The sequence below is a fragment of the Pocillopora verrucosa genome, chromosome 2, assembly GCF_036669915.1.
Source record: "Pocillopora verrucosa isolate sample1 chromosome 2, ASM3666991v2, whole genome shotgun sequence".
Lineage (NCBI taxonomy): Eukaryota > Metazoa > Cnidaria > Anthozoa > Scleractinia > Pocilloporidae > Pocillopora > Pocillopora verrucosa.
The window spans coordinates 9,317,955-9,333,721 of NC_089313.1; the positions used below are offsets into that span (position 1 = coordinate 9,317,955).

At 37.9% G+C, this 15,767-nt stretch overlaps 1 protein-coding gene across 3 annotated transcripts; it reads right to left on the minus strand.

Moving 5' to 3' along the window:
* Positions 1-4: 4 nt before the first annotated feature.
* On the minus strand, positions 5-14,852 carry LOC131799528 (lethal(3)malignant brain tumor-like protein 4). 3 transcript variants are annotated; one of them, XM_059117236.2, is made up of 18 exons: positions 14,819-14,852; positions 11,958-12,134; positions 10,660-10,989; positions 9,062-9,238; positions 8,320-8,603; positions 8,004-8,139; positions 7,804-7,892; positions 7,268-7,520; positions 6,881-6,963; positions 6,466-6,697; positions 5,930-6,012; positions 4,528-4,753; positions 3,884-4,120; positions 3,712-3,808; positions 2,869-3,045; positions 2,488-2,534; positions 1,864-2,090; positions 5-1,277 (listed from the first exon to the last, which is right to left on the minus strand). In XM_059117236.2, the coding sequence occupies exons 2-18, from the start codon at positions 12,097-12,099 to the stop codon at positions 1,167-1,169; spliced, it is 2,931 nt and encodes a 976-aa protein (XP_058973219.2). In that variant the 5' UTR covers positions 12,100-12,134; positions 14,819-14,852; the 3' UTR covers positions 5-1,166. The 3 variants fall into 3 exon arrangements, with proteins under 3 accessions (XP_058973219.2, XP_058973220.2, XP_058973221.2); XM_059117237.2 differs by lacking the exon at positions 14,819-14,852 and adding an exon at positions 14,412-14,565; XM_059117238.2 differs by lacking the exon at positions 14,819-14,852 and adding an exon at positions 14,148-14,313.
* Between the last annotated feature and the right edge of the window lie 915 nt (positions 14,853-15,767).

The window sequence follows — 15,767 nt, forward strand, 5'->3', positions numbered from 1 at the left end:
GCGTTTTACAATTAAATTACTTTCTTTGTGTTTGACTATAATGTATTAGAAACCTTGCCATGAATTATAGAAGATACCCAACCCATCAGATGAAGAGTACAAGCTACAGTGCAGTCAAATTTACTTGATTTTTTTTAGTGCGTTAGTAATCGGTGCACAAAACTGACAAATCTGGTTATGGGAATGCGAATAATCTAAAACTGTTTCAAAGCGATGAAATGAAACCACGAACCTGCATGAAGTGGAAGCTATGTTTCTTACATGCCGCCAGATTATTTTAGTAGAACACAGTTCTAGTTAAAATTAGTTTTTATCAAGTAGTTAATTTGTAGTGTGTTAAAATGAAAACTGAATGTACCGTTAGTAGCTCTGACGCTTTCCTTGCTCCTCTTTGGTTGGAAATGTACATGTACATTCGGCACTCAGTTCTCTGAGGTGCTCATGCCAAAAATAGCGTCAGAATATGAGGTTTACCCGAGCAACTAAAATATCTTGTCGTGCGACGAGATTTAATCAGTGTCTTGCTTAGCATTACTTGGCTCTCTAATTGGTTGAAAGTGATAATTATTACGAAACACACAACCACTCCAATTCGCAGACAAGACAGTAGGGTTCCCCTGGCGCTGTTCAACTGTACTTGTGCTAAGCCTATATTCGTAGACTTGTTCTTTTCGTGTATTGCAGTTGGCCATTTTGATTGTTTTTAATGTTGAGTGACATCACCCGACCAAAACTGAAATTTGCACTGCGTTCTACGTAATACTCTGGAACTGAGTAAATATTTTGGGTCGAGTTCTTTGCTTAAAGATAAAACAACAAACTTTATAAAAATTTTGAGGCAGCTTCCAAATCCATTTAAATACCGCAAAGTCGACAAAAGGACTCTCTCCAGCAACATAAACTCTGTGGGAAGTGTCTTCGCAATGCCTCGCAGGTCCTCAGTGGATGAGACTCTTTCGCTTTCCGTTGTCATCCAGTTGTGGTTCACCTTGAAGTTATTTATCATTTTTCATCGACCCGTCTCTCCTCCATGGACGTTGGCGGGCATACCTTTTTAATCTTTTCCGTAAGTTGTAACGTTCTTTGGAAATAAGATGGAAGTAAGGGCGTTTCGCAAGGATGAACAAATTGTTTGATTCTTTTTCGGATAGGAACAATAAACTTAATTAATGCTTTGGTATGGTGTTGAATATTTTGAGCGCCGGTCCAAGCTTGATCTTAAGAATATTGACGATATCGTTCTGCGTCAGCAAGAGGAAAGCTTCTCCGTCGATCAGCTGAAAGATAACAAATAAACGTTATGCTAAAGCTCGGCAAGGTAAGGGGAGAAGAGGACTACAGAAAGACCATCTAATTTATCAATTTGTTTGACTGGTATACCACCCGTAATGCACCTTCTTTAAGCACTGAATATTCTCATCTATGTAATGAATTTAAGAAAATGTTATTCCTCCCTTTACGAGCGTAGGACAACGAAAAAATCTGAGTCCCCACGAGGAATCGAACCTCGGACCTTCGGATTCCTCTCTCCGATGCTCTACCACACTTGAGACCATAATGCTCTACCACACTGAGACTCTATGGTGAGCTACTTATGACTAGTTTCACATGTGAAATGCGTCCTGCAAAGTACTTGCATGAGTTAGGATTAAGTATTGAAAGTGGTCTGGGAATTGCTTATAACACACATGTAAACACCTGCCGTCCACCTTCATCGCCACCACTTCACTAAATTCTGAGTTCTAGCAATGCAAAATGACGGTCGGGTACACAGACAGTCCACGAAAAAAACGCCTTAAAATACACGCTGTAAATGTAGAATGACAATACACGGTAATGGCAATAAATATCTTAAAAATGTACCTGGTCTCCAAATATCTTAGCCTGTTCCGTGCAGCCGAGCGCGCGCACGTGACTCATAACGTCATCCACAGTCCACTTAATCATTCGTTGCCTTTCGTTGGAGGCCACCGAGTCATTTTCTAAACTGATGGCGGCCTTCAGCTCGCTGAGACCCATCATTGAGAACTGGCTTCCCAAAGGCCAGGGAAACGAGAACGGTGTGACATGCTGAACAGCCTTGTCTGCGTCTGAGACGACAAAAAATCATAGCCACAAACGTTTAGCAAAGTTATCAGGCAATATTTTTACATTGCGACGGACCTCAAAAACAGAATGGTAGACTCTAGCTTGATTACAGGCAGTAGATAAATTCTTGAAACCCTGGAAAATAACAGTTTTAACCCTGGAAAAATAACCCTGGAAAATAACAGTTTTAACAGTTCGATGATTTGTATATCAAAGAAGCTACTCAGGAATCCCCTCAAATACTAGCCACTCATCACCTGGACCTCATACCAATTACCGAGTATGAAAAGAATCTAATTAGCTGTCGTCTCTTACACAAGCAACACTATACATTCTTGAATACAACTAACAGCAGAACTTCAAGGAGAGACTTACTAGTAAGTAATAAGAGTGACTTACACTTCTGGCGCATTCCATGGTGTTTCTCTTCTTTAACAAAAACTTTCCTGTGTGAACAAAGAACACAAAGAAACTTTTATTTGAACCCGTAGTTATGCACTGACGACTCGAAACAAATTGGTTGCTTGACTTAGTGTAACATGCCTTCGAGATTTCTGATCATGAAAAACTATTTCATGACAGTTTCAATAGAGAACTTTGAAGTTGACCTTTTAAGCACCTCCTATAATCCAAAAAGGTGCAAATGATTCACCGAGGTTAACAAACAGTAAGACAGGTTCTACTACTGAAGGAACAGCGCTGTTTCGATGAATCTGCAAGCCGTGAACATCCATGCGGCTACTGATCAAATAGGAGATCTCAACAGGATACACAGCTTACCTAGCAGAACTTCGGGTAGATATAATACTTCCACCAACCGGTGCTTTGGCACCTGGGTGGACAGAGGGAGGACTGTTGGGGGCGAGGTGTGGAATTTTCTTGAAAACGGGAGACTTGCTGGTATGCTTCGAAAAGATCTTGCCTTGGTTTGCTTCATTGTTTGGGCAGCCTGACAGACTACGAAAACAAAATAAGATATTAGACCTGGAGAGAGGCATATGAGTGGCTCTTGGCGCAGCGAATTATTGTAATTCCTTTGAGTTGTTAGAGCCTGGATACTATTCTAGTCGTTAGATATAGATATCAGTGGCACAGTTAAACTGTGTGCTTCCCTTCTATTAACTCTAGCAGAAGTTCAAGTTTGAGAAGATCTGTTCATGTCTATAACGAACTTAACAACAAATTTACCATGCCTTTAGTCTAAGAGGAAACTGAGGGCAAGGAAAGCGAAAATATTTGGAAAAACAGAAACAGAAACAGAAACTATACGACAACAATGCAATCGATTTGCGAGAGAAAACCACAACTGATTAACTTAAATTAAATTGTTCACCGTATGCCATTCTACAAAAGTTATTCATATGAATCAGTTACATCACAAAGCCCAGTTGTTAACCAAGATTCTTTCACAAAGTTACGACCAAAGGCACTTAGAGATGAATACCAGAATTTTAACCAGCTTATCAAGCATCAACCAGCAACCAGCATCAAGTTCCTTTTTAAACTCATCAGTAAAGGTTTGAATAACCCTCTCCCATTTCAAAGTTTTTCCGTGATACGTGCAACATTTTGCAATAATTCCCCACCCACCCCACCCTCCTCCTGCATATAGATGTAGCTTACGTGTAATGAGTCTTCCAGTGTCCAGTGACGTGACCCAGGCCATTACATCCTGGTGTGGGACACACCCCTTCCACGGCTGGACTTGAAGGAATCTCAGCTGAAACGTTAATGGGCAAAAACAGTTCATAAAATCAATCTTGTCATGACTAGTCAGTTATTGCCTCAGCCTTACGTTTTACTTCTTTAAATCCAGTCGTTTTCTGTTTAGAAGCATAGGACCAGTCGGATTCTTCAGTCATGGAGTTGTTGGAGAGCCGATCCACTAGGCATGAGTCTTTGTTCAGGTTCTGCAGTGAGTACGGGCAGCCAAACGTGCTGTGATGAGTGGAATACTTAGCGCCCTTTACATGACCAATGCCTTTACATCCGGGAGTCGGACAAGCAGCACTTGAGATCTTTTCGCGGGTTGCTATAAAGAAAAGACAACCATTATAATGAGATTGGCTGCTGGACTGATCTAGGATAAAGGTCTCTACTCGACATCGATAATGTTATGTATGGAATAACGGTTGAAAATCATGCGGTGTAAGGCTAATTCAAAAATTCCGTAACAGGCAATGAGAACTCCAGCATAAGCAGCCGAATACAACTGAAGTTTACAAAGAAAAGAGGGGTACACGAATACCGACCTGAGTGCGAGCTTCGTATCGTCTGTTGACGACACCTATCATTTGGTAGAGTCACTGACACTTTCTTTTGAATCTTTTGTGGTTAACTTTGAGTAACGGCAGGCAAAAAAGATTACAATTTGCAGCCTTCTCCCCCCTCCCCTTAATGATGGAAATACGATCAAATGGTGATACAATCGACACTCACTTAAGGGCGTTTCCAGAGGATGTCCCGTTTTTTCGCACCACCCCACTGGGTGTAGGTCAGTAGAATCAGCATCAAACCAGTCATCATAGATATCATCCCAGCCATCTAGATGCACCTTGACTCTGTATTCTTCTACTGCAGCTACTCTAGCTGCTCGGACTAGAGATGGATTCCGTTTATCAACTGCTTCCATTCTCTCCCCAGGCTTAAAACTTGGCTTGGGGCGCTACAAAGAAAACAATGCATCAGGGTGAAGCTTAACATTACTTCATTGCATCCATTTTGAAATCACAGTGATCCTACAATCTGATAGGCTCTCAGCAGAACGATTTGTAAAGGTAATCGCAAGAAATCAAGTGCAATTTGGAATAAATCAGCAGAAGTAAATTTTTCAAAGGCCAACCAAATTGCACAAGCCAGTAGGGCGAGTGCAATTTGTAGTCTTTGAAAAATCTACAAGTGCTGATTTATCCCAAATCACCCCCAAAAATTCATGTGATTACTTGTTGATAAAAATATAGGCAAACATTTTTCTCTTAGTCGTGTTTATTTCGTGTCCTGACTAATTGGTGGGTTGTTTCTGGAATTATCGGGTCTTTCCCGCAAGAACTTGCTTTGAGCTTTTATACTTTCTGTCACGAATAGTCAAGTGTTTAGACTTTTTCTCAGTTAGGTATTGGAATCCTAGACTTCCGAACCTTTGTTCAGTTTTTTGTGCTTTGCTGGATGTTTTTCGTCCTTAGCACCCTCCTTCAAACTCAGAATTTCAACGTTGTTACTTCCTTCTAACGTATTTCTTTCCAATCAAGCAATTTAATTTCAACCTTTTTCACTCAATTTCAATTTTCTGCACTTTATGGGTTGAATTGACGTGTTCTCAGCCAATGAGCATGCTCAAATTTTTGCATGCAAATTGGTTATTCACAAATCACACAATGTTTTGCTCTAAATCGCATCTATTCCAGCCAAAACAACAAATCAGATTTCGAGGCTTCTCTAAATTGAATCAAATTGCAGGAAAGTGTGGTATCACACCAAACCGCACTCCAGTTCAATTACATTAAAAAACCAAAAGAGCATGTAAGGACTTAATATAATTTTCTGTCATGTGCAGCAAGTTTATTTCCATAATATAGACCTTGAAAGATGGATTAGGAGTGTTCAGTTTTAATTCAAAATATTACATTTTGTGGCCAAATAATATTTAAATGATGTGGCCACTTAACCAAAATTTCACATAATAACATAAAAGATGATTCAAATACACAAGTCTTCAGAGAAATAAAAAACTCTGAAATATTTTTATCTAGTGGTTATAGCAAGAAACCTAACAGATAATTTAATTAAATTACCCCTTTGATCCAAAAATAAAGGCCCTCAAGGATTAACGTATAAATCTGACCTTTTTGAAGAGATCTGGGGGCGCCGCAACAGCACCAGTCGTCCTCAGGTACTCCTCCCACTGGAATGTATACACTTCGTCATCTGAAATGTGCGATATTTTGAGACAAGTTAGCTTCAATGAGAATTGCCTAAAAATTTAGTAAAATCTTGAGATAGCAGACAATAAAAATGCTGGAGGATCATGGATTGCAAATGATCATCTCAAAAACAAACTACCATAAATATTACCCATTTTACCAAGCCTAAAAACGAACGCTCCGACGTTTCCCAACTTTTTTTCGGCTGAATGGTTTACCAAATTTGAGCGCAATAACAAATGCTGTCAGCTTCCAAATTTATATCGAAAATAGGACAATTTAATCAAACTATAAGTTCAATCACGCTCGTTTAATAAGAGATTAATTGTCGCCCACTGAGCGCAACGCGTTTCATTTACTATTTACCATCTTATATCCGACATACACCCATGGAATGTTTCTTTTTCTTCGCATGCAGATATATTATTAGAAATCATATCACCTTACTACTACTAACCATTAGGAGGGTTAAGTTTCTTGCCGTTCTCTGCACACCACCCGACAGGGTGAATGTACGGACAATCGTCCTGACACCAGTAGTCATAAGAGTCGTCCCACTCGTCAAAATGAACTAAGAAATAGTTGCCAATCACGTTGGTCACCGTAGCAACACAGATCAGATCCGGGTTCTTGCGATCGACAGCTTCTAGTTTCATGCCGACTTTAAATCCGTGTAATGTCGGTTGGACCTGCCGTGTTAGGATGAAAAATTACACATTTAGAAGCTAATAGACCGATTTTCGTTAATTTTAATTTCATTCATGTAGATACAAGAACATCTAAATGTATCAGTAACTACATCCATGGTAAATTCAACTATCCATAGCACCATCAATGTTTCGGTAATTTGACGTATTTTTGCATAAACTTACCTCTCTGAACAGATTTTCTGGAGCCGCCTTAGCTCCACATTTCTTCAAGTACTTTTCCCAGTTGAACTCCTGTTTCGTGAAACCTGAAATGAAAAACGAACTAAGAGAAAGCATTCATCATACACCAAGCACCCGTGACCATGGCTAAGCAGTTTACGTGATTTATTAGTTCTCTTCGGTCTACCCTGCCTTTTATCCTTTTAAACTTCTCCACAACTCTAATTGAAGATTTAAACTTCGATGGGCTGAATCCAACTCCCAAAGCCTTTATTTTCCGGAAGTTTCAGTTGAAGTGTTCGTATTCTTTCGATTGGACAACATGAAATCAGAAAATGTTCGGGTTCTTCGACGAAGACCTCGAAAACTGAGTTACTTTGGGTGACTTACTTCTTGGTGGGTGCAGAACCTGACCGTTCCTTTCACACCAGTGCATGGGATAGATAAACGGCGAATCCACGTTAGTCCAGAAGTCGTAACTCTCAGACCAACCATCAAAATGAAGCCTGAGGCGTGCTCCTTTTACTTTGACTATGGTACACACACAGATGTAGGACGGGTGTTTAGGGTCAATACATTCCAACTTGTAATCCTTCTTGAAAGAGTGATTTGGTTTTGGAAACACATCCAGAGAGGGATTTTCCTGTAGTGTACAAATGTGAAGTACCTGTCACAATTGTGCTTTGTACGAAGAAGTGTATTTCCATTTTTTTTTTTTTTTAATCTTTTTTATACACAAGGAGTTGACAAGACAATAAATGTAAAGTCTATATACCAAGGTAAGGTGTTATACAGTCTTATCGCAAACTATGGGAAAACATAGGGTTCCAAACCTGATCCCTTGGGATAAAGAAAACAAAACTCAACAAAGTGTAAAGGTGAGAACTAAAATTATACAAATAAGAAAATAATTACTGACAACAAACCTGTTTAAATACAATATTAGGGACTGCTTTGGCACCACACGCTACTAAGTATTCTGACCATACGAACGGTTTGGTAGAGTCATACGGAACTAAAATAAAAAAAAAAACAATGAAATAAAAGGTTAGTTGACTGAATCTTGGAGGGTAAGGAGGTTCAAGAGAAAAGGAAGTGAAGATCATTCAATATCAGTTGTATTTACCGTCTTCTCCTTTCATCAGATTGGAGGGTTCCAACGAGATCTGTTGCTTGGCCGCCTTGATTTTGTGTTTTTCTCCTTTGCCTTTTAGTTTAAACTTGCCCACAAGCGAAGCATCCTGAACTGACGTTACAGAGTCCTACAAAACGAGAAAACGAGTAGGTGAACAACAACCGAATGTATCACTGACTGACCAAGCTAAGGGATCTTCCTTATGCGCCATACTTTGAGAAGGAGTAACCATATTGGCAGTGACTCTAATTCTTTAAAAAATGCAACACAGGCTGAGAACAGAATATCGTTGAAATTTTTCACATACATGTGCACCAGCTGCCACCGGTGGTTTCTCCGCTGTCCCGATTTTCTTTCCTTTTCCCTTCTTTTTCTTCTTCACGATCTTTCCGTCTGCAGTTTTGACCTTGCGCACAAATTCCCTGCCCTTGTTTCTTCTGCCGGTGTATACTCCCACACAAGACAAACCACAAAACCTTCCTGATGCTGAGAATTCCTGCCGCAACCCATTCTTCCCGCACACTTCACAGCACAGGATGTCGGTAGCATTAGGAGAACTGTTTTTTGTCGTATTAGCTTTCTTCGGAATACCTGAGAGAATGTCGAAATGTTTGATCAACGGATACGAAAAAAAAATAAAAACAATCCTCTAATGAAATAACAACAGTAGAATGTTGTTCAGAGTAATCATCAATTGACAATAGGTAATAATCTGGAACTGCGTTACCAGTTTAACTGCGCTTTATGATTGGTCTAATAAAACTCACGCCATCTCTTACTCAAACATATGTAGCATTAAAACAAATCACCCTGTTGGTCACAATCTTCTCATTACTGTACTGCTACAAAGCAGGATGTTAGATCACAGAGGTTTTCCTTGTGCTGATAACATCCTCGTGTGACCTCTAACCTTGCGTAAATCAAATGCGGTGTTATATCATTCCGGTTGATTTACACTGAGAAAATAGAGAGATTGTTAACAATCTTCACTTAAAATAACTATATGTGGCAGTATCTTTTCAAAAGCCATTTGTCTTAAAAATGCGTACCACTGTCTTTCTTGTCATCTAGTCTGGTTCCCTCGCTTGATTTTTCATTTGTTTCCTCACTTCCTGTTTTTCGATGTTCCGTAGGTGTACTCCACTGTATTTCACCTTTCTCTGTTTCCACTGTACTTATTATCTCTAGAGTCCCAAACTCAGTCAGTTTAAACTTCAGATTGCTCCCTGTTGAAAAACATGCCAATGAAAAAATTAAAAAGCAATAACAATTTTAACCATGTGCTACTTGTGGATATGTCGAGTCTGTTTTCTCCTTGGCTGGAAAATTGTCATATACGAATGAAATTAAAAATCAATCAAGTGAAGACTTCAAATTAAATCTACAAGGATATATTAACATACACATTATTTTAATTTGTAGCAGACACATTCACATGATCTTGATGAAAGTGGAAATTAAACAATAAACGTTAGAGTTTCTAGGAATCTCCCATATGATGTGAAAATCAGAGTTGATGTCAAGTGAAAATGCCTTCAACTGAAAGTCACTTAGACATCTCACTGATTTTTGTACAGAGCACCTACACAATAACATATTCTGAAAAGATAACAATTTTCTCTGCAAGGATCAACAGATACTTGGTGATTATTGCTTGGAGCCAACTTTATGACCGCATCATTGTCAAAAAGGTTGTGCATGCTTATCATTCATTGTGAAACACCAGAAATGAAGTATTATCTTTTGTCTCATGATTTTATTGCTTTTAGAATGGATCATGACATCTCAATGGGTATATTGCTGATCTTCACCCAGTGATAAGGTCAGTGGAGTACATACCACCTTATGAATACTATTCTCCCTGTGATTGGCTGGTTTTTTATAATAATTTGTAATTGGAGCATTTCAAAGATATGTTCCCTCAGTCATCTGCTGAGGCATTACTCTTCTATTGTTGTGCTTCTTGATCATGAGCATCCATGCTTTTGGGATTTGTATTCTACTATCTCTGTTGATGTTGTTGGGGTAAGTAACCTCTTTTACTTTGTTCTTGCAGGATAAAAACTGCTCCTCACATAAAACTTTGCCCAAACAAACACACCAGCGTCTGAGAAATATATATCCCAAAGGTATGGATACCCAAAATTAAGAAACACAGCAACAAGAGAGCCATGCAACAGCAGACTACTACGAGGATAATCTTCCAAATGCACAGATTGCAGCTGTGGAAAACCAGCCACTTCAATAGGTATACATATCTAGTTGCTCTCATCTCATGAAATAGACTGACATTTTTTTGTAGTGGAAATGTCACATTCCACATGGGTAGTGACTTCATGGTGAGACAAATGATAATACTTTAATCAATGAGAGCCAGTGCCTAACTCGCTTTCAGCCATTCCACATCAAGTGAGCCCTGTTAAATATTTCACAAAGGTGTTTTGGAATGTGATTTATTCTGCTGTCTGGTTGAGAGCAAAATAACTGTAACTCGATCTTAGTCAAAAGTACATTTCGAAAATGTTGTTCAGATAAAAATCCTCTCTGCAAGATCCCTCTTCTTTCCCTAAAATAGCATATTAAGAAACTTTACTCTAACTATGGTAAATGATCTGAGTGAATATTATAATCATGTATACATCAATACCTGGAAGGGTAGCAATTCCATCTTTCCAGTCCAGGGCTGCAAATGGATCATCCTCCTCAAAACTTGGTTTTTCTTTTTTCACAATGGGCAAATCTTTTGAATCACTGGAAGCTTGGGTCTTGTTGTCTCCTATATTGTTATTTAGATGCTGCTGGCCATTGACAACACTTTTGTTTCCCTCTGAATTTGGGTCCTCCACATTTTTAATTGGATTATTCTTTTTGCTTCCTGCAATTGGTGTGCCTTCATTGCTAGGTTCAACCTGGTCATGGGTGACAGCTGTGATTTGCTCTTTTCCATTACCACCAAGGTCTGAGATTTCAATTTGGTCTGTTATGCACAAGATATAAAGCAGGAAACTTTGGCTTTTCAATACTAGACATGATAAATTCAGAGTATCTATTGATTGAGTATAGTTTTCTTCTCATATAGCTACATACAAACAATACAATAATAGTTACAGTAGAACCCCCACAAACTAAAAACCAGTTCACTGGAACCCCTGCTAGCTTGAACAAGATCCACTTTCCCTTAGATTTGATCCCATTTTTCCAGGTATTTTCTGTCAGCTGTCTTGAACTTGGGTTCACTCAAACTTCCCCTCAACTCAAACAAATTTTATTTCTCTTGGCTAAAACTTACACTCATAAATCAAACTTATGTAAAAACTTCAAGTAAAAACAATGGTTGATAAATGTCAACTTGTCAGAACATAACTGACTGACACTTCCCAACCTTTAATTGCTATTGATATGAACATAATAACATTTATGAAAACCTAACACATTTAGATTAATTTTCCAAACTAAAAGTAATTATAGGAGAGCGCTTATAAAAACAAACTAAATGTACAAAATTAATTAACAAGATAATTGAAATTCAACACCAATCCCAATAACTCAAACCCTAGCTACCTTGAACTATTTTTCAATAAATTAATGATAAGTTAAAATGTAGCAACATCATAATTAATAGCAGAGGTAGACCAACTTTCATGTCTGCATCCCTTTACTTTTAAAAGTGTATTCAAGACATTATTGTTTTGTTAGGACTCACTTACATTACAAATAATTAAAAGTTTTCTTCTTTTTTAAAATGTGAACATGATTTTTCCTTTTTCTTGTTTTTTTTTTTTTGAAATGGTACTATGCAATCAGCTTTTAGATATGTTTGTTATAATTCAGTGAAGAGAAAATGCATTAAAGAAGTACGAGGTATTGGAAAAAAAAGCCAGATTTTCAATCATTTTTTAATTATTTTAGACCAACAACTTCACCCCATTAACAGCTGTTAATTACCTTGAAGGCTTTTAGAAGGCAATGAAGTTTGAAAGTCTATTTTCTGTTCACAATCATTATCCAGTCTCTGTTTCTTGGCATGTGGCTCAAAGTTTTCACTCACTGAACAAGTGACTCCAACTGCTTCTGCAGGCCCATTCATTCTGATCACCAAGTACTGTAACACATTCCTGCTTTCTGTCATAAGAGAACATTATTTTGTCAACCTCTCTTCTGAGTAAAATACCATTACTGAAGACATTTCACATCAAATTAGTATTCACTATTGACTCAGAGAAAAGAATTGATAAGAAAAAAATGTCCAGAAAAGATAAGAACATATTACAGTATGCAATTGGTTTGTATGTTACTTTCTTGACTAGTGCGCTACTCAAAAACCATAAATGTAAAACAATTCAATCATTTGACTGGTATACAAACCTAAAAGTGTTCAGTGGAACTAACAGTCATCACCTTTAGCACATTTAAAATAATTTAAGTCTCTATAGACATGATAAATAAGGAAATAACACAAATATTCAAAGTAGAAATCTTGCCAAAGATAAATGATTTGCAAGCCATAAATAACTCTGGCTGTCACCTATAAAATAAAACATTCTTAAAAGTCCCTGAAGTAAGCAAAACCAAAGAAAATTATTGGAAATTGCAGGCTTCCTTATATCCCTTAAATATGATCTTTCCATAAAACCTTTATCTTAATATTTCTCAGTTTATCTGATTTATGACATAGTTAAAAGCCCAGCTTTTCAAATGGTGTTCTACAAATGCTTCACAAATGAAAAGAGACATGACTACTAATAATATTAAGTTGCTAAACACAAAAAAGAAAGAATGTACCAACTCTGTTGTTGAAAGTTGATAATAATTACTATGCACTTCTATGTTTCATGAGTTTGGAATGTAACTTTTTTCCCTCAAGGGGAACTTTCACATTTCTTTAAGGAAGTACCTACTTGTGCACTGTGGTAGTTCATTACCACTATCACAAAACTGAAATAAACACCTTCACTGTTGACTTAAGACAGCCTGGTGCCAATAATAGTCTTTTGTTTAACCTCACGTGACAACAGGCATGTGTGCATTTCTCGCTTTTTTTTCTTAAAAAAAAATAAACAGTGTTCCAACTATTTCCTCAGGAAGCGCTCGAAGCCTAAAGCATATTGAAAACGGTCACTTACAAAAAAAGTACAACAACAACAAAGCAAAGTAAAAAAAATATACGAGGCCGTTATCTGCGAATTCCATTTGTTACCTCTGGTGTTAAGAGAGCGAAACAGCCATTAGAAATCTAGAAAAGGGTTTCATGTTCGTCATTTCTACAAGACACGAGGTTTTTGAGTGTGGTTATGTCATGAAACACGCGGCCGCGGTTTTTTAAACAAATCGCCAGCCACAAAGACATTCGAAAACACGGCTTCCGAATAACAATCATACTTCTTCGAAGACAATCAATTTGTTTGGTGTTAAGAGATCACCCAGATAGTCAGGAAAACTCGAGAAAAAATTTTTAATAATTTTTTCCTTTTTTTTTTCCTTTCTTTCTTAACAGTGAAAAAGTTTTATGTCGCGTGAAACATGCGTCAGCGTGTTACAAATTGGCTCGTGGGAAGACGTTAAATAAATTTAGAGAAGGCAACTTTGGGATTTTAAAAATAACACTTGAAAACATAACCTTAGAAGGTATGCTTCCGAATAAATGATGTCATTCTTTTAAAAAGATTGCAAAACATCGGCAAACTCTATCCGAAAGACAGACTGCGCGATCTGACACTTTTTTTTCGACACGGCTGATGGCGAAAACAAGCTGGCCACCCGATATGAAAGAGAAAGTTTTTAATACAAATCGAAAACGGCTTTACAGCGTATGTGCTCCGGCAAGTCCCAACATTAAGATCAACACAACACTCGATAGTCACATTTAAAAATGGGAAACGTTAGTTCCTGAACGTCGCTTAACAATCTGCCAAACAAGAGCGGACAAATTGCGACTCAACGTGGAGAAATCAATTTACACTCTATTTTTGTAACAACCCGCGCGCGGTACCAAAAAGCGTCTAGTGTTAATTCTAATTCGTAAAAGAATCGCGATAGTTCAACACTATTTCCTCGAATCGAGCACAGAAAATTGTTTACATATGAAGAACTGTTCTTACCAGATAAGCTACAAGCGCGATGCGTTAACTAGCTTACCGTAAAGCTTGTAGTTTTATCAGCAATCGCAAGCCCTCCACGCTTGAACTGTTTTCGATTCTTTGAATATTCAATAACCTTTTAGTTTCAGTCGTGTTTCTCACTCGAAATATTCTTTATCTCTGTTTTGTTCGAACAGAACACTTTCAAAAGTAAAATATAAACTCTTTGTCTTATTCTGACTAAGTTTTTTATCGCTTTTGGCGTGTTAATCGCGGACACAAAAAATGAAACCGTACTCTTCCCGTGTGTGAAATACTTGACCTCGCTTCCATGTAAATTCTTGTTTTGTTGGCTTCCTTGTACTCCATCTTGGTTTACATCAAGTTTTAAACGCTTTTTCTCGTTCTTGTCACCTTAAAAATAATCTTCAACGACGCCAAAAATCCTGGAGAAGCTATTTCTGTAGTTTTTAAAAAGAGGTAGTACTAAACAAGGACGTTTTAACTGGATTAACATGTGACACCCTACAACCAGAAATGGCTTTACCTGAGAAGAGTTACAACATATAACTTACACTGAACTTACTATTAAAATCATCTAAAAATCCCAAAAAGACCGCAAAATTCGTTTGAAAACAGTAGAAAAATCCATTAACCCTCAACCAATGTTATTTTGATCCCTTTTTAAGAACAAAAACGGGCAATAAAGAACAGCTTTTATAACCTTACCACTTAGCCAGACTGATCTCCCTGCAGTAGTGAAATGACGGCGAACAATAGTATATCTCGCCTTTCGCTTGAGCTGCCAATCAAATGACAGCGAACAATCGAGACACGTGATTGAAGTTTTTATTATGCAAAACCACCGGAACTTTCCGCAGTGCCAGAATTTCAATTTCGTGCGAAAAACAAGGCAAAGAATTCTATTTGACGAATCAGAAATGCAAACAAAACACGAGCTGTTTAGTATGCCTTGTGAACTGTTTCACGGGAAATGTGCATTGATTTCATTTGAAATGTTTATTTTAGCATTTCTAAAAGTATGCAAGATTTGAAGACACCCTTCAATTACTCCGTTTACGTCACAAAGAACAAATAACAGTTTTGATTAGACTAGACAACCACAGTATTTCTTTAAAAAAATCAATACACGTTCTGCTACGTTTTCGTGGAACTATTCGTACACTGCACAATTCATCCCACTTGCTTGAAACGCTTGAAGCCGGTAACCATGTTAGAAAACATGTTAGTGGTGCCTGTAATTTTTGTTCCGCGCCAAACGCGTCTTGTGAAGGATACCCCCGACGGCGACTGTTAAGTTGAGTCAGAAAAGGGAGACCCGTTAATGGATATAAACCAAAGAAAAATAAAGTGAAAACAATCGCTTGTTCCAGTTATCAGTACAGCGCTGAATTTTATTTTCCGACACTTTCGTGAAGGAATATTTGAGTTATCAATATGTAAAACTTCCTCGAGTTGTTTATGATATTCCGTATAACGTGGTTGAAAAACGAATCGAACCTTTACGAGGTCGTGATATTAAAAAAAAAGCATGAAATCGCAAGACCTTCAATGTCTTCGATCTGTACATCATTTTCCGGCTTGAGGTTTTCCGACTTCCGTCGATCATTTTCGATTTCGGAGACATTCGCCTTAGCCGCTGATATTCAAGCCACAC